This window comes from Drosophila busckii, chromosome 3R (assembly GCF_011750605.1).
Source record: "Drosophila busckii strain San Diego stock center, stock number 13000-0081.31 chromosome 3R, ASM1175060v1, whole genome shotgun sequence".
Lineage (NCBI taxonomy): Eukaryota > Metazoa > Arthropoda > Insecta > Diptera > Drosophilidae > Drosophila > Drosophila busckii.
In genome coordinates this window covers 9063609-9084759 of record NC_046607.1, presented here as the reverse complement: position 1 = coordinate 9084759, position 21151 = coordinate 9063609, and the positions used below count along the sequence as shown (strand labels likewise).

Sequence of the window (21151 nt, the reverse complement as noted above, 5' to 3'; positions counted from 1 at the left end):
ACGGAAGAAGAAAGTTCGCTTATGTAGCGGTCAGATGCTTTGGCGGAGGTTAGGGCAGGAGCACAGTACCAACTAAGCGCTGTGGCGGCGGTAAGCGGTAAGCGGTTCAACTTCAACTTCAATCCAACCACCACCGGTCAACACAGTTACTGAGCTGTCTCTCTATGTATTCTAATTCACTTTGGCAAAATCGAAAGCTATTTGCCTCAATTTGTTATATTCACTGCAAATTGTGAATTGTTAGCCGATATTTCTATTTACACGAATTATAAATTATTTTGTTATTATTGCATGCAGCAGGCGAAATGCACTCAAAAGTGGCTTGAGAACTGCTCAGATAAACGCGTTGCGCGGTAGCAAAGGACAACAACGACAGGATATGATGCCAGAACGCAACTGAACACACTGAACTAAATAAACGAGTGCGAAAGCGAAAGCGAAAGCAAAGGACAACACACAATGCAAGTGAGAGTTGCTCTTGTTGCTCAGAGAGCGGCAGACGTGAGAGAATTTTGACGCGCTCTGGTTTGTGTCCCCGCTAGCCACGACACAAACCAAAGTAAAGTCATTTTGTAGCTTAGCATTGTTGATGATGAAAACGTAGCTCTTAATTATCAATTACACTAACTGATCAATTAAATAATTATAAGAAAATAATCTTAATAATTATATAACGCTCAGGTAAAATAATTTTAACTACTAACCATTACACATTGATATTTGGTTAAGCCGAAAATAATTGTAATTTAAATAATATTCTACATTGTAAATGATTGCAATTACTAACAATCATTCAACTGGCCCGGTTTAATGCTACTCCGCCTAAGAAAAAAGTAATAAGAAAGTTGTTGTTTAATGACCATCAGTTTATTTGTGTTTTCATTTTAAATATTTTTTTTCTGTAGATTTTTTTGTATGTTATAAGTTTACTTCATTTGCATTAAGGTTGCTCAAATGATTTTTGATTAAATTACATGTGCTTAAACCTAAAGGTATATAACATATGGACTAAAATACATAGTTAACAAATTCTTGCAATTTGTATGCACAGTGAAGAAAAGTGCGTACTAATTATACAATATATGGGAAACTTAGGTACATCAAACTGAAGCAACAACAGGAAATTGAAGTTGAACTCATTACAATATTTATTTAATTTAATTTAAGTTAATTTAATATTAGTTTCGTTTCGTAAAAATGCAACAATATTTGTATAACGGCCTCAAAACAGCCGCACAACCAATAGAATATCACACCAAAATGGCAGAGTACAACGAATACAACAAATTCTAAGAGTGAGAAGGAGTCAGTGTGTAAGTGTGTGTGTGTGTGTGTGTGTGTGTGTGTGTAAGGAGAGAGCTTTAACGAGATAACTTGATAGGTAACGATAACGACTCGTGTCCTGTTTCAGATAAACTAGAGTCGTTCGTCTTTGAGGCAGGGATTGGGAATCTTGACTGTACAGCGAGTGCTCGTGCTCTTGTTGTTGTGGGTGGGCGTACTGGATGTGGGCGTAACTACCTCAGCGCTACCTAAGTTGTCGTTGTCGTTTTGCTAGCTAACAAAAATAACTGTGTATAATGTATACGTACATACATGTTTATAAAATTACCAACAAATTAGTAAATTATTGTTGTAATATCTTTAGAAAATAGTGTCCATATATCATCATCATCATCATCATCATCGTAATAATATTCCACATCGTTTCTGGTAGAAGAGGCTTAGTTGCTTTCTCTCCATTACCATTTTACTTAATCTAATGCATTCGAAGAATTGACTACAATTTAATGGCAAGAGCCATAGCTTTCATTTTTTTGTTGTATTTTTAAATATTTTCAGTTTTTTTTTTCATTTCATTTCGTGTTTTTTTTTTCTTCTGTTGAGAACTTACTTGTACAACATACGTTACACATACACATACAATGCACAATAATCATAATAATCATAATTATTTTAAATGTTAAATATAACTGTAACACCATGCTAAATACAATATGTCGTCATTAATATTATTAGACAAGACAGTTGCCTCAATACGCTAAAAACTTGCCGATTCATTCTTTACAAGTATCAGAGATGCAGCCGAAAGTCAAACATATTTGACCCCACAGTTTAGCAATACATATATAATTTTAAAAATTATTTTGGAGGGAATATTCATGATTCTCAAATACATATCATTACGTTAATTAATTCAACAGTTGTGTGTCAGTGTGTGTGTTTTGTATGCTAGTGTAAAGAATATTTTTTATTGCATGCTTAAGATTTAAAGAAAGGATAATTATCGTTTTCGTTATAATGTTGAGTTGAACAAAAGCCTTTACTCTTGTCGTTGTCGTTGGAAATTAGAAATGCATTTGTTTCGCACTACGTACTACTTATAATAGTACTTGAAAATTATTGCAATTAATTGCTGTTGCTTGTTGTTTTAGTTTAGGTACGAACACGAATCTGTTTTAGTTAAAGCAAATTGAAAACAGTTTTGCATTAAATTAGAGTTTTGTAAAGTCCGTTTGTTGTTTTGGTTTTTAGCTTTCAATTTACGTCTATTTTGATCATCAGTTACAACCATGAAAACATTTATGCTTACATCCATCTAAGTATTTGTACATATGTATGTATGTATGTAGGCATGTATCCTAAAATATTTAATACTAATAATATTAGTATACGTTATTTTAGAGAACTTACGTGCTAAGTACAATTTACGTTCAACAAGAGGTTATAGCATTCCCAACTAATGCCATAAAGTAACAGTTTCATTTGTTATACATATAAAAGATTCTCATATTACAGTTAAAACTTACGTCTTAGAGTTGTGTGTGTGTGTGTACTTTTTATATATTTCATAACACCTTCAAGAATTCTCTTCACTACCCATATCCATATCCATATCGGAGTGTCCTTTTCTTTCATTCACATAATACTGAGCGGTAAAGTATGTCGCCTCAATGTTGGCACGAATCGAATTATGTTTGCATAGTAGATTACTGGCATAAAGCCTCAGAGATTTTGTCTTACATGCTAAGCAGGAATTCATTCATGCATAGAAATTTACATGTACTTACTCACATATATGTATAAGTATGCATGTGTATGTGTATATATATATATATATATATTTAAAGTACTTGTATCATTTGCTTGATAACTTTGTTGTTTTCTTTAAATAAAATTGATATGTCTAAGAGCTATTATCAATCGTTTTGAATCTTTTAAGAGCTTGTATTGTATTGTATGTTGAAGTAATTCAGTTTGCCTGACAAGTGTGTTTTGCTTTCTTTATTATTACGTTAAAATTATTGTTAGAAAGTGATGACGTACTTAGGCTATATATTCTGTTTCTGTTCATCTATATTGTATATTGTTTATTCACTTGAGTTGAAATTGAGTTTTCGAGCTAAAATTACATAAGTCAGTGGCTCTGGAAAGCGTGCGTATCCCAGCTTCGTTAGAGTTTTAATTCTTATGCATCGTAAGTATATACAGTTAATAGTTATAGTAGGTATGCAAGTATTGTAATACGTATCTTTAAGAAGTGTATAAATAGTAAGTATATATCTGGTATATTACATACTCGTACACTTAATGAACAATCACAACGCAGAGTATTCGAATAAAGTGTTTTGGCGCCGCTGAGTTTTTGCAGTTACTTTGCTTTCATTTTCATATATCGGAAACTAGACGAAAGTGAATATCGTATGTTTAGTTAGTACTTATCTATGTATATCTATATATTAGTAGCATAAAATATACCTATATTTATTATTATATGTACATACATTTATACAGATTGTCATATCTACTTTGTTTGCGTTTTGAGTAAGATTGAAAGAAATAAATAAAAATGCCATAAATTAAAAGTTGAGCGTATTTAATTCGTGAATCGAGAGGAAAACACTTGCGGTACAAGAAACGTAACAAAAAACTTAAACAAAATCAATAACTAGACATAATCATAATCGAGAATTGCAGTATTCTTTGACTTGGACTAGAGCTTAACATGATGTTGATTTCTGTCATATCTTAACTAACTATAAACATACTAATTCATTAATTAATTAAAATCTATTTGTCTTTAGGAAACTTTTTTGAAAAGCAACAAAGTACAAGCATTAATTGCACCTCAAATAACAGATTACAATAATCCAGCCATCCAGGTGATTGTACTTAACTAACATATATGGTATTTGATTTAATTCACTTATGCATTAACCATACATACATTTCAAGTTTTAATAAATAATACTTAACACTTAGGCTTGAAGGCATTGTTATCAGTATTTGCTGCATAGAAGAATTTAACTTTGTTGTTGTTAATGGATTGGAAATGATAGAGCTGTTAGTACAAGGGCGTAAAATGCATAAAACTAAATCTGAATATATATTAACTATTCAAATGTGATTGTGTGTGTGTGTGTGTGTATATGTATAGTACAAAAATAGTATTGCAGTTGGTGTGAGAGTTTTTAAGCGGCTTTTGCAGCCCACAACAGACAGTTTTGAAATTGCTTAGTGGGTAGGTTACTTAGTCTCAGCCTCAGCCTTAGCCTGATGTAAATGTCATTGAACACACACAAATATATTAAACGTTCAATTCTGTAAGCTAATTAACTAAAGGCCTACGGCAATGTATGCATGTGGGATCTACTAATTATTTATTTAGTAATTCAAGTAAACTGTTCGATAAAGAGCATTCTTTATAATGTATATATTACTCCCTTCCGCTGCCCTGAGTACTTCAGTAGCTCAGCAGCTGGTTACTGTTACCCTTTGCTTGACACATATTTACAAACTAGTTTACGTGGTATTTTTGTTTGGGTAAACCAAGTGGCAAACTACAACCTTGAGAATTGCTAATCGTTTGCATTATTGCAATCAAATTTACATACCTATTCATCATAAGTACATATTTATGTATATGTATTGTATATATACAGGGATATCTATATGCCATTCGGCTTTGTAACTCTTTATTGCATACACACTCAATTGATCTATTTGCTGTAGTACATTAGCTCACTGTCCAAATGGAAAACGTGTGATTCTTGTTGTTGTTCTTCATATTTGTTTGTTTTGTTCTTGGTTAGTTTAGTTAGTTATCCTGGCAGATTTACTGTGCGATACACAAGCTACGCCTAAATATATATAAAATCTTATGTGTGTACGATTAAAGAAGTGTGGTTTACCATATATATATCTAACTCGTCGATCGAGTGAGTGAGTTGCCTGGTGTATAGCTTAATGTCTTTTATAGGTTTGGAAAAACTTTAAAATATTCGATTTGCTTATGGCCTACAATCATTTGCTACAGTAAATTTGAATTTATAGTATAGTCTATAGCTATTTACATAAACTAAGGTCAGTATCTAGGTAGTAACTATATTTATGTACAGCTGGATGTTAAAAGATTAAAATTTATTAATTTGAGTTTCACATTCAGTTTTGTGTTTAGCTAAAATCGTTTTTGATCTCACTCAATATCACTTGATTTCACTAGAATTTTTATTTGCTTTACATACGTATGCAGTAATAAAAGTATGCAAGACAATTTGTAATAGTTCGTTAGTTATTTAAGTACCTACAGTACGGTAAAAGTTCAATTTCCATTTCAATGTCAATATCAATTTCAATCTAAAATCTAATATTTTCTTTAACAACAATCATATATTGCACACGCTTAAGTCTAGAAACATATGCATATAATTAATGATTTCTTAGAAGTTAGACACACTTATGCTGAGCTTTAGCATAGGTAGAAAAACAAATATACTCGTTATGTTATGTAGTTAACAGTAGTACGCAGTTAATAGCTTATAATCAGTATTCGATCAATCTCAGGCTACAGTCGAGTGAGCAGAGAAAGTGTCCACTACTTATAAAAATACACGATGTTAGGCATAAATAACACAAATATTGCACTTGCCTACAATAGTTAATAACAATTCAATTTGAACTTGTCTCTCATACACATACACATACAAATGCGCATGCACGCATGTACGATGTACTCGTAGTAGTAATAGTTATAGTAGGTAATAGTAGTAGTAGTAGTAGTAGTACTAGTCGTGAGAAAGGTAAGTGGATAGATTGAGATTGAGATTGAGAGAGTGCGCGAGAGTGCAGATGTCACACTGAATGGTACAGTGGGTGTGGAAGTGTGGAAGAAATGCCTTTAACTACTCGATACATAATAAAAATCATTACATCTATTACACATATACAACGTAATTATATAAATTGTGAATTGCATTATATTGCTGTATTCATTTGATGTCACTCATTTGACTTAAGACTACGTTTTAAGAATAGTAAACAATGCTTGCCTAACGCGATTGTCAATTGATGTGGGTGCGTGCTGGCTGGCTGAGCTGTCTATGTTGAGCTTGTTGCTATGGGCGATGCAGTTGCTGCTGCTGCTGTGATTGCTGTAGATGATAATGTTGTTGCTGCTGTGCTGACCATAACTGCTGCAGCAACTGCAGCCACAGTTGTTGGCAGGTTTGATTGTTGCTGTTGTTGTTGTTGTTGTTGCTGCAGTTGTAGTTGCTTGGACTGCTCGGGGTCCTGCACGCGATGGGTTTTCATGTGTGCGCTGCGACTTTTCACCTTATTGAAGATTCTGGCAATTAGAAGAGCAACACAATTGGCAAGTGACCAATATTAGAGCCGGACAGTTGCAGGCAGGTCATTGGCATAGACACACATATAGCATATAGAAAGGATTAACATAGACACTTAATAGCAGTAGAGCACATAGAGTTAGCAGAGCGCAAAGTTACTTAAGCACATGCATTAGGCTTAGGGCAAGAGAGCGAGAGAGACATGCAAAGTTCTGTATAGTGTTTGATTTCAGTTTTTCTTGTCTTACTTAGCCTTGTGTGGAGTTAAATTTGCTTTGTTGTTATAGTTACTATGGAGAGTAAAGAGTTTGGATCTTATGATTGCGAAATAAAAAGCGTAAATTAGAACGAAAGATAAGTTGAGTGGACTTGAGTTGAGTTGAGTTGAGAGTTAGGTGAGCTTGTGGTAAGTAGTAGGTAGTTATGTTAGATTGTACAAGTGGTAGATACATTTATGGCAATCCTTCAATTGTGATCTCGGAGTGGGTAAATTTGCGTTGGGTAGCCAATTGGTAACAGCACAGGATCACGCATAAAGCAAGCTTACACATCAGAGTATGAAAGAGAGTTTTACATTTAGATTATCTAAATTGATTGGCACATTTAGCTTTGAGTTTCTCTTGGTTGGCTTATGTCTTATGTACAATTGACGGTTAGCGCTGCATTTGTACGAGTAGAAAACCATAAGTTACTCAAATTTTGTACTCGTCACAATCAGAGAAACTTGTTTAGTTATTTGGAGAATTGAGAGTTCAAAATGGAAACGAGATGTAAGAAACGCAAATCGAAAATACAAAATGAAAACGCATTTCGTCGTACTCTACTTACCAAAGTGTGTTGCCACGTTGAGAGACACTGTTGTGGGTTGAGATTCAGTAGCGTCTATGTGAGATTTGTAACTCTTCGCTTTGAAATGGTAATTTTTTGTTTGGAATCATTTAATTGATTTGATGGTTTATCGTATCGAATCAAATATATATATAGTAGTGATGTTTGGTTATTGAGATTCATGGCATCATGGAACAATAAATACAATACAACAACAATAACAACAATTAATATCGCATTTATATCAACGCTTACTAAATGGCACGAAAGTTGCAAACTCAAAATCTAACACAAAATGAACTGAATTGGAATCACTACTCAAATCAAGGCAAAGACAGCGAATAAGAGAGTCAAAGAGTTGGAAATCATACATAGATTCAATGTTCTATACTCGACAATTAAAAACGATAAGACTACAAAACGATAACGATAAACGAAAAGCGAACGTATGACTCAAATAATCAACAATATATAACGTGCGTTTACGATCTCAACTTAATACGGGCACTCAAATCAATCGCTTATTATGCTTGCGTAAATCGAATTGGTTATGAGCCTGGGCACTTGGCTTTGAACTTTGTACGAATTTTGTTGGTAGTAACTGTCATGGGGGAATCTTACTTGCCGCACACCTTGCAGGGAAATTCACTGTCCTTGGCAACGCTGGAATTATTATTACTATTGCAGTTGCTCATGCTGCTACCGCTGCTGCTGTTGTCTTTTATTGCTATTGATGCAGTTGCTGTTGCACCTGTTTGTGTTGTTGTTGTTGCAGTTGCTACTGTTGTGGTTGCAACGGCTTGCAATGTTGCTAACGTGGCAGAATGAGTAATATTGGAAATGTTATTGTTGTTGTTGCTACTTTGGGTATTGCCATTGCTATTGCAGTGCGTAATTATTGCTGTTGTTGCATTTATGCTTTGATTGTTGCTGTTAGCCAGTATAGCGCATGCATAGTTGCTGATTGTGTTGCTGCTGTTGTTGTTCTGGTTGTTGGCATTGCTGCTGCTGCTGCTGCTGTTGTTCGTGTTGCAGTTATTGGCGCTAGTGTTGCTGTTGTTGGCACTAGTTGCCGTTGCATGCTGATTGCTATTGCTGTTGCTGCTACTGCTGTTGTTGTTGTTGCTGTTGTTATTGCGACCATAAGCGTGTATGCGAACATGACCGTGCAGTGCCGCTTTGGAGCTGAAGCTCTTTGGTTTGAAGGCAGAGGCAGAGGTGGGGAAGAGACAGCAATATATACAAGAGAAGTCAAGTAGAGAAGGCGTTAGGGTCGCAAGCCAAAAGGGTATTAAATTTTGCATGCAGTTACTTACGGCTGAGCAGTCGGGAATCTCGCAGACATAGGGCTTCTGGTCCACCGGCGGCGTGATGGGAGTAACTGGCTCCATTTTCAGATGCGACACCTTGTAGTCCACGCACAACTTTTTCCAGAAATAATACATTTGCACGCACTCGCGAGAGCTTTTGCTACGCAGCTACAAAACAGAAGAGTTTGAATTATTTTTTATCTATTTTAAGTGTTTTATTTTATTTACTACATTTAGTTTATTTATTGTCATTACTTTGTTCATTTTTGAAATTTTATTATATTCAGTTTATTTATTTTATTGCTTTATTATGAAATGTTAAGGTTAATCTAAAGCAACAACTTAATATGTAAAAACATTTGATATGTTAGAATATCACAAAATTGTAATTAAATTAAATCAACTTTATTACTGATACGATGTATGTTATCTGTTTGATTATTATTTTATTTTATGTAGATATGTACATAATATATCATAATATATTTTCATTTTATTTAATTAATTTATTTAACTGATTTTATTTTATTTTATTTAATTCGTTTAATCTGTTTATTCAATTGATTTGAAATGTTTTATGGATTTTATTTACTAAACGTATTTAAATTCTTCAATTTACTATATATATATATATATTCTTCTGTATTAATTGCACTTACCTCGCTGGCAATTCTGCCAAAGTCCTTGCCATGCTTCTCCAGGCCGCGCAGAAACTGCTCCAGCTCGCTGGCAGTCCACTTCATTTGGAATGCACTGGACTGGGTCTGCAGCAGGGTGAGCACCGCGGCAGCTGAGTTGCCCTTGCCCTCGAGTAGTGCTTGGAGTGCCACCTCCTCGGAATGACTGCCCATGGGCACGGCCGACGATTTGCTGAGATCTATGTAGCGCATGAGTATCTTCTCGTCCAGCTGCACGCTCGGATCCCACATCATGTCCGCATTCAAGCTGTCCTTGGCGGACTCCTCCTGCAATCGGCAGGCAGGTATTTGGGCCTGATAAGTGGAGCCCAGATTGACCTTCGACTCGTCGGAGAAGTCCACCAGGCCGACGGGATCACTGAAGTCGTCAAACACATCAAAGATGCCCTGGCCGAGCTGCTTGCGCACATTGCAATAGAGTCCAGTGCCCTTGCGATCCGGATTGAGTATTGGCGAGGGCGTGTAGTGGGTGCGCGATGGCTTGCGCAGCTTGGAGCGATGTGGCGACAGCGTATGGAACTTGGAGAACTTGTGTGTGTCCTGGGCGCCATTGGAGCGCAGGCGGCGCTTGAGTATGGAGTTTGTTTGATTGGACAGCGGCTGCAGATTGGTGACAGTTGTCGTGGGCGTTACCACAGGCAAAGGCGTGGCTGCTGCTGCTGCTGCTGCTAGCAAAGGCTTGTTGTTGTCGCTGTTGCAGGTGAACAACATACTGGCGTCCAACGTAGTTGCCTGATTAACGCTGGTGGTGGTGAGCAGCGTGGCAAACTCTTGCTTCTCTTGGCTTAAATTGCTGCTGGCGTAAAAGGGCTGCATGAGATTGTTCAAGGGCTGCAGGGTCATGGGTTGCTGGCTGGCATCCAGGTAATGGGTCTGATTGGATTGCACGGGTGTAAACGGTGGCAACATAAAATCTGTTTGCTGTTGTTGCTGCTGCTGCTGCTGCTGCTGAGGCTCCAGCTCTGGTTGCTGTGTCATGAGCAACTGTTGCTGCTGCGGCTGTGGCTGCTGCTGCTGATAGATCAGATTGCTGGCTTGCATTTGCTCCATGCCTTGCACTGGCTGCAGCTGAGCAGTTGTGGTCGCTGCTGCTGTTTGGGCCGCCGCCTGGAGTAGCTGACGCTGTTGGCCAAACTCGCGTGGCGATGAGGACAACAAGGGATCGTCCGAGTTGGGCATCATTTGTGAATTCAATCCCAGGCCGGGAAAGTAGTAGAGATCAATGATGTTCTCGCCCTGTTGCTCGCTAAGCGTCAGTTGCATGTTCTCCTCGGGCAGCACCTCGCGCAGCACTTCCTTGACATCCTCGGCGGAGCCAATGCCGCTGGTAAAGAAGGACTCGGACAGCGGTGAGGTGGCGTTGCGTGAATCGTTAAGGAACTCCTGGTCCTCATCGAGAAACGATAAATTCGTTTCGGCAAATTCACGCAGATCGCATTCGGTGTCGCCGTCAGCGCCATTTAGCAAGTCCTCCACTTTAATGGATTGATCGAAGCTGCTCTCCTCCAGCACCGTCTTGAGCTTGAGTATCTTCTCGTTGTCGTTCTCGCTCAAATGCGTCATGGGGTCGCCCTCGTCGGTCTTGAAGTAAACATGCGAAAAGTCCGTCTTGTCGCCAAAGAACGTGTGACTGGCATCCACGAACTGCGCTGCTGCATCCTCGATAAAGGGCGAGGATTGCGCCATGTTCTCGTGGCTGGAGGGTGGCGTCGGATAGGTCAGCGGCGAGTGCATGGGTGAGCCTAACATGCTGCTGCTGCTGGCGCGCATGCTGGCTATAGCCTGGATCTGCGAGCTGTTCTGCATGATGAGCTCCTTGGAATGGAATTGTTGGAAGGTGGGCAGCGCTGTCCTATTGTTGCTCCCGCAGTTGCTGCTGTTGTTGTTGTTGTTGTTGGTGCCCACATCGGGCTCTAGCTTGATGAGATGCTCACCCGACTCGCTTAGCAAGGCAAAGTCCTCGGAATGTTCGCTCTTGCGCGCCTCGTCGTCCTCATCGGCATTGAGCAGCTCCATGGTGTCCACAGTCTGCAGCAACATCTCAGTATCCGATACATTGTACACCTCGGCATCATCAAACAGATCAGCGGCATCCGCATTGCTGGTGTAGGTCACCGTATAGACGCCACCGCCGCTATCCGAAATGCTGCCCTCCTCGGATACAACGCCCAGACTCTCCTGAGTGGGCGTAATGGTGAGAGAGAGGGGCGTGCCGTCGGGCAGCGAGAGGCTGCTGCTGCTGCTGCTGCTGCTGGTGTTGCTCACCTTGGTGCTCTTGGTGGAGACCACATGCACATCCGAGGGTATAATAACGGTGCGATTGTTGTTGGTTATGATCTGGCGTCCGGTCTGGACATGGCCACCAATGCTGGTCAGCTCGGTGGTGCCACCCACGCTGCTCAGCAGCAGATTGGTGCTGGTCTGCGTCTGCGCCTTCTTGGAGGTGACAGCAATGCGCGTGCCACGCTTGAGCAGCTCAATCAGCGTGGAGTCCTTGGGATCCACCTGGCTGCTGGGCACGCTGCTGATGCTGCCGCCGCCCTTGAGTGCCGTCAGTGCACTCATCGTCGTGGTCGTAGGCACATTATTAGTGGTTATGGTGATTGTATTTGCACCGCTGCCCAGACTCAAAGTCTTCGACTGCCGCTGGCCACCACTGAAGATTTCAATGCTCTGGGGCAGGCCTATCTGCTGTATGCTCAGACCGTTTGTGCTCTTGATGGTGGTGGCGGCAGGCAGCACCGCTGTGGTGGTGGAGCTGGCGGCCAAGGCCTGGCTGAGACAGCTGCTGCTGCTGCTGCTTTTGGGATTGAGAAAGTTCTCCAGATCGCTGATGGAGCGACGCAGACTGCTGCTGATGTTGCTGACGCTGTTGGTAGTTAGAATGGCCTGGTTACCGCTGCTGGGTGGTGCTGGCACCACAAACGCGCCCTGCAAAACGAAGCTCAAGGGTCAGTATGGGCATGTGAATTGGCGTGAGTTGAAGCTTACCTTGGTTATGTCCTTGCTGCGCTTGCTGATGATCTTCTCCTCGATGAGCGCACGCACGCCAATGCTGGCCGTCTGCAGCGGCGGTCCGTTGGAATCCTTCTTCTCGCTGCGCTTCGTCTCGGGATCCTTCTTGAAGTAGCCGCCATGCAGACGCATGTGCCCATTGAGAGCGGGTATATTCTTGAACTTGCGATGGCAGAGATTGCACTCCACGGGCTTGTCGATCTTGACAATGTTCAGCAGATGCGGATTGATGGCTGCCACCAGCTGCTGGCTCAGCTCATCCTCCTTAATCTCCACGGGTGAAGTGGCCGCCGAGGCGCTGCCCCCCATGTCGCTGTTGTCCTCCACCGTAACCGTTACATTCTGCGTCTGCGTCTGCGCCTGCGTATTGTTCAGCTGGGGCGGCTTCACGTTATTGAAATGTTTAATCAACGCTGGCATCGGGCTGACCAATTGCATGTTCCAAGTGCGCGGACGCGACTGTACGGGAGTGGTCTCGGTGTTGATCTTGTAGGAGCTGACGCTGGTGGGCGAGGAGACCGTAACCTGGGCACTCGTCTGCTTTGTCTGCTGCATGATCTTGCTGATGAGATCGAGTTGCTCACGCGTCAGACCCTCGCCCTCGAGCGTGGCGCCGTCGCTCAGCGTTATGTGAGATGGTGAGCTGGCTAGCATGTTGCTGTTATTGGTGCTGGTGCTGGCGTTGACGCTGCAGTTGGAGGATGAGCACGAGGAGGAGGTGGAGTTGGAGGAGGATGAGGAGGATGAGGCGTTGGTGGAAGATGACGCATTCGAGGACGTGGAAGTCGTGGGCGAGAGCAGTGTAACTCCCGTTTTGATGGGCAGATTCATGGCCTTGATTTGCTCGTCGGAGAGCGCAATGCCCGTGGCGGCATCCACGACAGAGCTGCCGGTGGAAATGTAGGTGCGTATGCAGGTGGCGCCATCTGGCGAGCTGGCATCCCCGCTGGCCGTGGCCGGCGACAGGGAGTGCGTGCTGTTGGCGACGCCTGTGCCCACGCCCACGCTGCTGCTGTTGCTATTGCTGTTGCCCGTGCTGACTGTGGGCGAGAGTGAGTTGTGGTTGTTGTTGGGCGTGCTGGCGCCTCCGTGGTGGTTCTCCGAGTGGCGGCGCAGGGAGCGCGCATCGCAGTAGGATTTGCCACAGCCATCCGCCTTACACTCGTAAGGCTTCTTGTTCCGATGCGTCATCATGTGTCCGTTTCTGTAAGTGAGTGGGTCAAGTGGTTGAGTTGAGATTGTGGGCAAGTGGATTAGTGGCACGGTGGTGCGCTTCATTAACTTACAAGTGATCTTGCCGCTTGAATGCCTTTGAGCAAAGTGCACAAATGTATTTCCGTTCGTCGCTGTGCGTTAGTTTGTGCTTGGCCAGCGCCGAGGCATTTCCAAAGATTTTGCTACAAATCTGAAAAAGACAAAAATATCAAGTATACGCAATGCATCGAGCAGCAAGTGAAATGTAATTAGCAACGGGCGCGCGCGCGGAATTGTACAGATAATTGAAAGCGTTGCGCTTGCCACACAACTGTCGATTTGGAAATCTTAATGAGCCACGCTGCGTATGCGTAACATACCCAAAAATCTCTTAATTACTGCTTTAGCTTTGAGCCACAAGACAATTTAAGCGCCAAGAACTTATGCGAAAGTTTATACCCATTTTTATACCCAATGAATTGGCATTCAAGTTTATATGAGGGAGTATTTTAATTTAATTAACGATTTTTTAATCGAAAGTTTCGAAAAGCGGCAAAGTATCAATACCTTTCAAACAAACTGCATATAGCTCTTTGGTCTGCTTTCTTTGTCAAAGCAGTAACATGAATTAAAATTTGAAAGCTTAGAGTAAATTTAAAAAGAACTGATTACTGCCTTTTGAGCTCCACGAGTTATGAACGCGTATATTACCTCATCTGCCTCGTCAATAAAATGATTAGTCGATGAACTTAAGAATGTAGTTAAGTCCTTATATACACTGTTATCAAATTACTTTGTTCTCACACCAGCCGATACAAAGATTGCAGAGACAAAAGCCGACAAAAGCAAGACGATTACTACCTGCCCCTCCACTTAGACGACTTAAACCGGAAGGTTTTGCCAAGACCAAGACCAAGACCTAATTAAATAGTCTTCTCACCTTATATTCCCCGTAAGACTATATGGGGTTTGCCCTAATATCATATTCATTCATGTTCTGTCAAGTTACATTTCTTGTTCGCTTTCTACTCTTACTACAATAATTATAATAAAAATATAAAAAGACTTTGTTGTTACTTATGCTTGAATAGCTTTTAAAATACATTAAATCAAACTAAATTTAGTTAAATAATTGACATAATATACAATAACGTAGGTCAAGTATTCTTAGCAACAGAATATCGCTGACCACACACAAAATGCTGAACGACTAGTCAACAGGGAAGTACGGCAATTATGGCTTTTGCAATGACCCACAACTGCCTCGTACACTCTCATTTCTATTATCGCATCCAGCAGAAGCTGCAGCATTGAAGGAAATCCCGCTCTGCAGCACCTGGTTCAATTACCAGTTGCAAAGACACTTGGTAGCCAATTTATGCACTGGATGCTTCTCAGCTTAATACACATGTTTGCGTTTGTTTATTAGCAAATTCGACTTGCAAGCTTATCAGAAGCAGCAAAACAAAAGCACAATTTGTCAATGAGCAAACTGTAGTGACTTGTTTTTCTCACTGAATGTTTTTCTCTCCGCTTCGACTAAGACTTTTGCTTTTCAAGAAAGAGAAGAAGTGCATCAATTTAAACACTGCTCCCAACTATTGTGCAACATTTCTATGAGAACTACAGATATGACCTTAACCTTTATCAAGTATAATCTTTAGCTGCCGCAACCAGGCCAACTGCTTGCCCGATTTCAGCTGCTAATTGGGCCAACTATATACGACATACCTGACACTGCTGCGGTCCGTGGCGTGTGGGCGAGGATAATTTGGGGCGACTCTTTCGGGGCGCACAGTCAACGGTGACAATGCCAATGCCGTTTGTTGTGCTGCTGGAGGTTGGTGTTGCTGCTGTGCTGCTGTTGCTACTGCTGCTGTTGGTGGTGGTCACTACGCTTGCAACATTACGCACATTGCTTGTTTTGATGAAACTCAAAGTGGAGCTGGGGCCACAATTGCTGCTGTTGCTGTCGTTGCTATTGCTGTTGCTGCTGTTGCTGCTGTTGCTGCCAATGCTAATGCTGCTTCCCACAGATGAGGCGTTGCTAAAGTTGCTGCTGTTGCTGCAGTTGCTGTTATTGTTGTGCTGATTGAGTAAACTGGCTGCGCTGCTGGTGCTGCTGTTGCTCATAATCTGTGCCAGCGTTGTGACATTGGTGGCCGTGTTGCTGCAGCTGCTGCTGCGTATTAGACAGTTCTTAATATAATTAGTCTTGCTGCCGCCGATGCTGCTGATGGTCGTGTTCGTCGATGTGCTCACAGTTTGCACGCTGATCTTGTTGCTCGCGTTCCGACGCGTTATGGTAATTTTATTGGGATTATGAAGACTAATGCTCGAGCTGCTTGTCGTTGTAACGTGGCTGCTGCGTCTTTGCTTGCTACTGTTGTTGTTGTTGTTGTGGCTGTGGCTGTTGTGTTTATTATTTTTAAGAGCTGCAATTACAAATAGTTTCAATCAGATCGATTGGCACACACATTAGCTTAGCTGCACTTACATGCTGTCTGTATGCTGCCCAGAACATCTGCCAGCATTTCCGGATCCGGATAGCCTATGGTCAATGCATTCTCTAATGCTGACGCGCCACCAGCGGCTGTTGGCGCTGCCTCAAGCGCTGTGACGCCATTCGTTGTTGATTTTCCTGCTGCTGCTGCTGCTAATGATGTTGTTGTTGCTGCAGTTGTCGTTGGTATTACTGTTGTTGTCGTTGTACTGTCTGCCGCCTCCAAGCTGCTGGCATCTCTCAGTTGTAGTGTCACAGATCCCTCACTGCCCACTGAGGCACTGCACATCAACACACGCGGTGTGCTGAGTCCCGACAACGGCAGATGGATGCTCTTGGATACCTGCGAATGCAAAATGGTAAAAGGCTAACTCAACACTCAAACACTCGACACTAAATAGCATAAGTAAACCTATTTCTGTATAATGAGCTCTAGACAATACACGCGCGTGTCTATTTGGCGCTGTCAGGCAAGAGATTATTTAAGATTATTGATAATTCAAAGCGGAGCGACAGTCGTGTCGCCTAATGGAAGTCTCGGCATGGCACGACACAGCGCATAATTAAGTGAAATTAAATGCATTTCACTTTGAGCCAGTAAGTAGCCACGGAAATCGCCATAGTCATTGCGCATACGCCATGTGCGCGCTCAAGAATTGCCACTGCCCTCGCCGCATTATGAGACATCTCTTGCAGTTATTTGGCACGGCCGACAACAATGCTGGTCTATTTTTATAGTAGCAGCCTTTTGATATGTTGACGCCATCAGTGCGCATCAGTTTGCGTTCATTTAAATGCAATAAAAAAGATGAGTCCGTATCCCCAGTGCTACGCATAGTTCTGCGGTGGCAAGTTAAAAGTTTATAAGCCGCAACAAATGCCCAATTAATGCAACCGCAACACATAAACACATACAGCACTCGCTCATAAATATTCCAAAATGTGCCTGCGACGATTACCGCAATAAATTGCCTACAATACAATTTTCGCATTGCATAAATAAACAGAGTTGGTTTTTTTTATTGTTAGAATAAACACAGCGCACAGCAGCGAAATGCGAATGGGAAGCCACAAGTGGTCAATCGCTGGTTGGATAAAATATATTTTACCTTTAATTGAATTCGCTTTATGCTTATATTACAAATATTTTGATAGCCTTGTTATTTCCTTTCCAACGCAGACACACGTGTAAACAAGGAAATGAAAAATGTATCTCAATGTCCAAATTATTTGCGTGTTATTCTGAAATCACAAGCTAATTACCCACCCATCAAAAAATTGTCGTTTGTCAGGCTGAGTGTGATGGATGATGCTAAATATTTATGCACTGGCGCCCCACAGAGTCCAAAGTGGCTTCCCTTTAGCGCAATTGCTCTAAATATTATTTTTAATTTAATAGTAAAGTTGCGGCATTTAAAGACAATTATATAATTCTATTTAACATTACAATTTATGTCTCTGTTGTTACAATAAAATTTTAAATCAACCTCAAACTCCAAAATTTGTTTCGAGCTATATTTAAAGACATTTTATATTCCATTCAAATCAAAAAAACTCTCTAAGTGCAGCACATCCTACAATTTGACTTGACAAATATCAGAGTAAGATCTCCAGAGATGTCTGTTGCACCCTTGCGTCCCATTTATTCCTCTTGAGAGCTAAGAGACTCTATACGAGCTCTGCATCTGACTGTATTTGAGTGCTTGATTTTTAAAGTCTCATTCGTTTGCACTTTAGTCTGACTGCGATTTATTATAATCGAACCTAATTATTTATTAAATTCCCTTAATCTAATATAGTTTTCAGCACGTCTTTCATAATGGACTCTTTAAGTCTCCCGTGGCTTTTTAAAATCACTCATGGCAACTCTTGCGTGGGACTTTTGTTTAAACATTTACAATCTTTACAAATTACTTTTAACAACATGTATATTTTCTGATTGATTTCAGATGAAATTTACGATGTTTTTAATTTGTACAAACAATCACATTTGCTCAAATTTGCTCCACGCCAAAGGATTGCTGTTTGTTGTTGTTTATGCTTACTTATGCTTCGATGGCGTAAATAATTCTAACGATAAATTATAATTATTTATTATCTTTGCGGCAGACGCGAGGTCTGTTGGGAAACGAAAACTCTGAGCTAACATGCCAAGCTGTCATATCGCGGCGGGGGTAAAAGCATCGCAGACTGTGCAGCCCAAAATAAAATGACGGCACATCCTGTTACTACATGACGCTGAGTCGTGTTTTACCTGCTGCCTACTGCGTGAGTTGCGTGCCTGTGCTGCATGAGAGAGTTTATTTTTTACATCGTGATTCATATGTCAATCAAATGTCAATGTCACTTCCAAAAAAAGATGCCCCAACCCAGCCAAACTACTGGGGCCTCGGACTCAGTTGGCTGTTGATGTTGGCGTCAACGAAATGGAAGAGCGCGCTCGTCAGCATCAAATTTTGTGCAACACAGTGAGTGAAATTGGTTGAAGCGTTGATACTTATCGCCGGCAGCAGCTTCTGCGCTTTGACCAGCGCATATCGCATTAAACTCGAATAGCTCATAAAATTGTTTGGAGATTGTGACAACATTAAATTGAATGCGTTAGGCGGCAATTTGTCATCGGGTGGGTTTTTGCTTATTAGTAAAATGAGCTGAAACACATGTTTCAGCAGCCCTCCCCCTTCAAAAAGTCGCAGACGGCGCCGTCAACGTCGTCATCAATAAGCAAAGGCGATTCATCAGCCACCGTGTCTAAATCGTAAGACGGCTAGGCCATGGGGCCTTTATGTTTACGAGTACATGTTTGAATTGTTGTATGTTTATGAATTTGGCTTTGAACTGAACTGCGTGGAATTAGAGCTGCTTGTGTGTTGAATACGGCGTATGCGTAATATTACGAATTAGATATTTGATTAGCTTACGTTTTAAATATTTTATGTTATTTTGATGATTATTTATGCAGTTACCGCGTATAAATTCACAATGAGCGCTGTTCCGCGTATTTATGTGCGTGTGTGTGTGTGTGTAAGTAAACGCGGCGTATGCTTATTATTGCTTATACGCAATGACGACCAATTTGATTATATAAATAAATGCTATTTATGTTGAATGCCTGACAAGCATAAAAAATACAAACGCTTTTATATATAAAAATTCATATATACGTATATACATATATATTCTTTACGTAGGTATTATTATGGCTTATGAATGACTGCACAAATACGCGCGTGTTTGTTGTTCCTTTTGTTGCTCGTTTTGACTGATACGATTATTGTTTTGCATTATTGCAGTTTCTGCTCTTGTGGCTTGACGTTGATTTTGTTCGCGTACTTACCGTATTTATGGCTGCCATCGTCGCACTTGAGGCTGCTGATATACTTGTTGTTCTTGTATCTGTTGGTGCTTGTTCTTGTAGTTGTTGTAATAATTGTTGTTGTAGTTGTTGTTGTTGTTGTAGTTGTGGTGGTGGTGATGATGGGGATACAAAATCAAAAATCTGCAAAAAGGTTTGTATGATAGAAGATATTCGTTTTGGCTTTGTTTCGTTTCGAGAATTGCTTTTGGCGATGTCAAATCAGTTTCGCAAACATAATTAAGAGCGTAACAGAAATTAAAACAAAAACAAATGTTCGATGCATAACAATGTGCGCATTTAAAACAAGAAAGATTGACAGATAAAAACCAAATAAATAACATGCACATGGGCAAAACGCAAGACAAGACGACGACGACGACGACGACGATAAAACATTTAAATGTATGTGGGATGCAAGTTAAATAAAAGGCAATTCAAATGCATGATAAGAGTTGATCAATACTTATAATAGTTGAATGTCTAGGATAGGCATTGGGCTTTGGGACTGGCTGATTGACTGACTGACTGACTGACTGACTGAATGATTGATTGTCTGACTGAGAAAAAAGTGTGCTAATTGAGCTTGAGCTTTTACTTTTTTTTAGCTGCTGCTTGACATTGAAAGTACGCGTAACACTTAAAAAAAAACATTTTGTATGTATTTTATTTTGTTTAGTGCTCACTAAACTCAAATATATTAACCGTTTTAAATGTGAATTTCGTTTTCTTTGTCGCTTGCTTAATATTTATTTTTATACCCTTGTCTGTTGTCTGCATATTTATGCTAAACTTTTTTAATTGCATGTATCTAAAGTTTTATTTTTATATTAATACAATAATCTCCGCAGTAGGGCAATGTGCTTAAATATATACATATGTATATACTATAAGTATAAATGTGCTATTAAATAAAACATAATAATTGGCAAACAGCTTGTAAGCCCACAAAACAGAGACACAAAGTAGATAGTTGTGTGTAGAATTTGATATTGGACCAAGTTAACAAACTCGTTCAATTTTCTTTGCTTAAAAATAGTTGTGTACACACTTAAGCTAAGCTTAGTAATAGTTTTAACTAAATAATAAAAATACGTAAATTAAGAAAATCATAAAAAAACATTAGCGCTTCAAAGCGTTACACATAAATGCAAGTGACAGAGACAGCGACAGAGAGAGAGAGAGAGGAGATGAGTGCAATAGATAGACTAGCGCTTATAGTAACGCATTAATGTCGAGCATGAATTGTATATACACCAATTATCGTTTTAATTGTGCTATAATTTTTATTTACAACACACAAGTCACTGTTCCAACCAACTATCTATATGTACACAGACAAAGGGACAGACAGACAGCTACTCGGGCCCTATAGATAGACGTTCTGCACTCATAATGCAATGAGCAAGATGCAGCAGCCACACGAATGCGTAAAATGCTTTTGCTTCTGTTGCTGCTTTTCTATTTTGCTTTTGGCTTTAGCGTTTTGCATGCAAATTCTCAGCAGCTTCGATAGCGTCGGTAAATGTGACGGCCAAGCCAAAGTATCGAAATATCTGCTCATGCGGTCGTTGCTTTTTAATTAAAAATATGTGCGAGTGCGAATGTGAATGTGAGTGCGA

General features: G+C 40.4%; 1 protein-coding gene across 1 annotated transcript; it reads right to left on the bottom strand.

Moving 5' to 3' along the window:
* Positions 1-6483: 6483 nt before the first annotated feature.
* On the bottom strand, positions 6484-19610 carry LOC108601872 (serine-rich adhesin for platelets). Its single transcript, XM_017989832.1, has 8 exons — positions 19512-19610; positions 16169-16517; positions 15403-16106; positions 13764-13882; positions 12454-13681; positions 9424-12393; positions 8771-8932; positions 6484-6625 (listed from the first exon to the last, which is right to left on the bottom strand). Exons 1-8 carry the CDS (start codon positions 19527-19529, stop codon positions 6614-6616), a joined length of 5562 nt encoding a protein of 1853 aa, XP_017845321.1. The 5' UTR covers positions 19530-19610; the 3' UTR covers positions 6484-6613.
* Positions 19611-21151: the final 1541 nt, after the last annotated feature.

Excerpts from the sequence above, each read along its gene's own strand:
- LOC108601872 (XM_017989832.1), bottom strand. Across the intron at positions 12,394-12,453 it reads GCAGCAAGGACATAACCAAG|GGCGCGTTTGTGGTGCCAGC; the intron begins GTAAGCTTCAAC and ends TTCGTTTTGCAG. Across the intron at positions 8,933-9,423 it reads TTGGCAGAATTGCCAGCGAG|CTGCGTAGCAAAAGCTCTCG; the intron begins GTAAGTGCAATT and ends TCTGTTTTGTAG.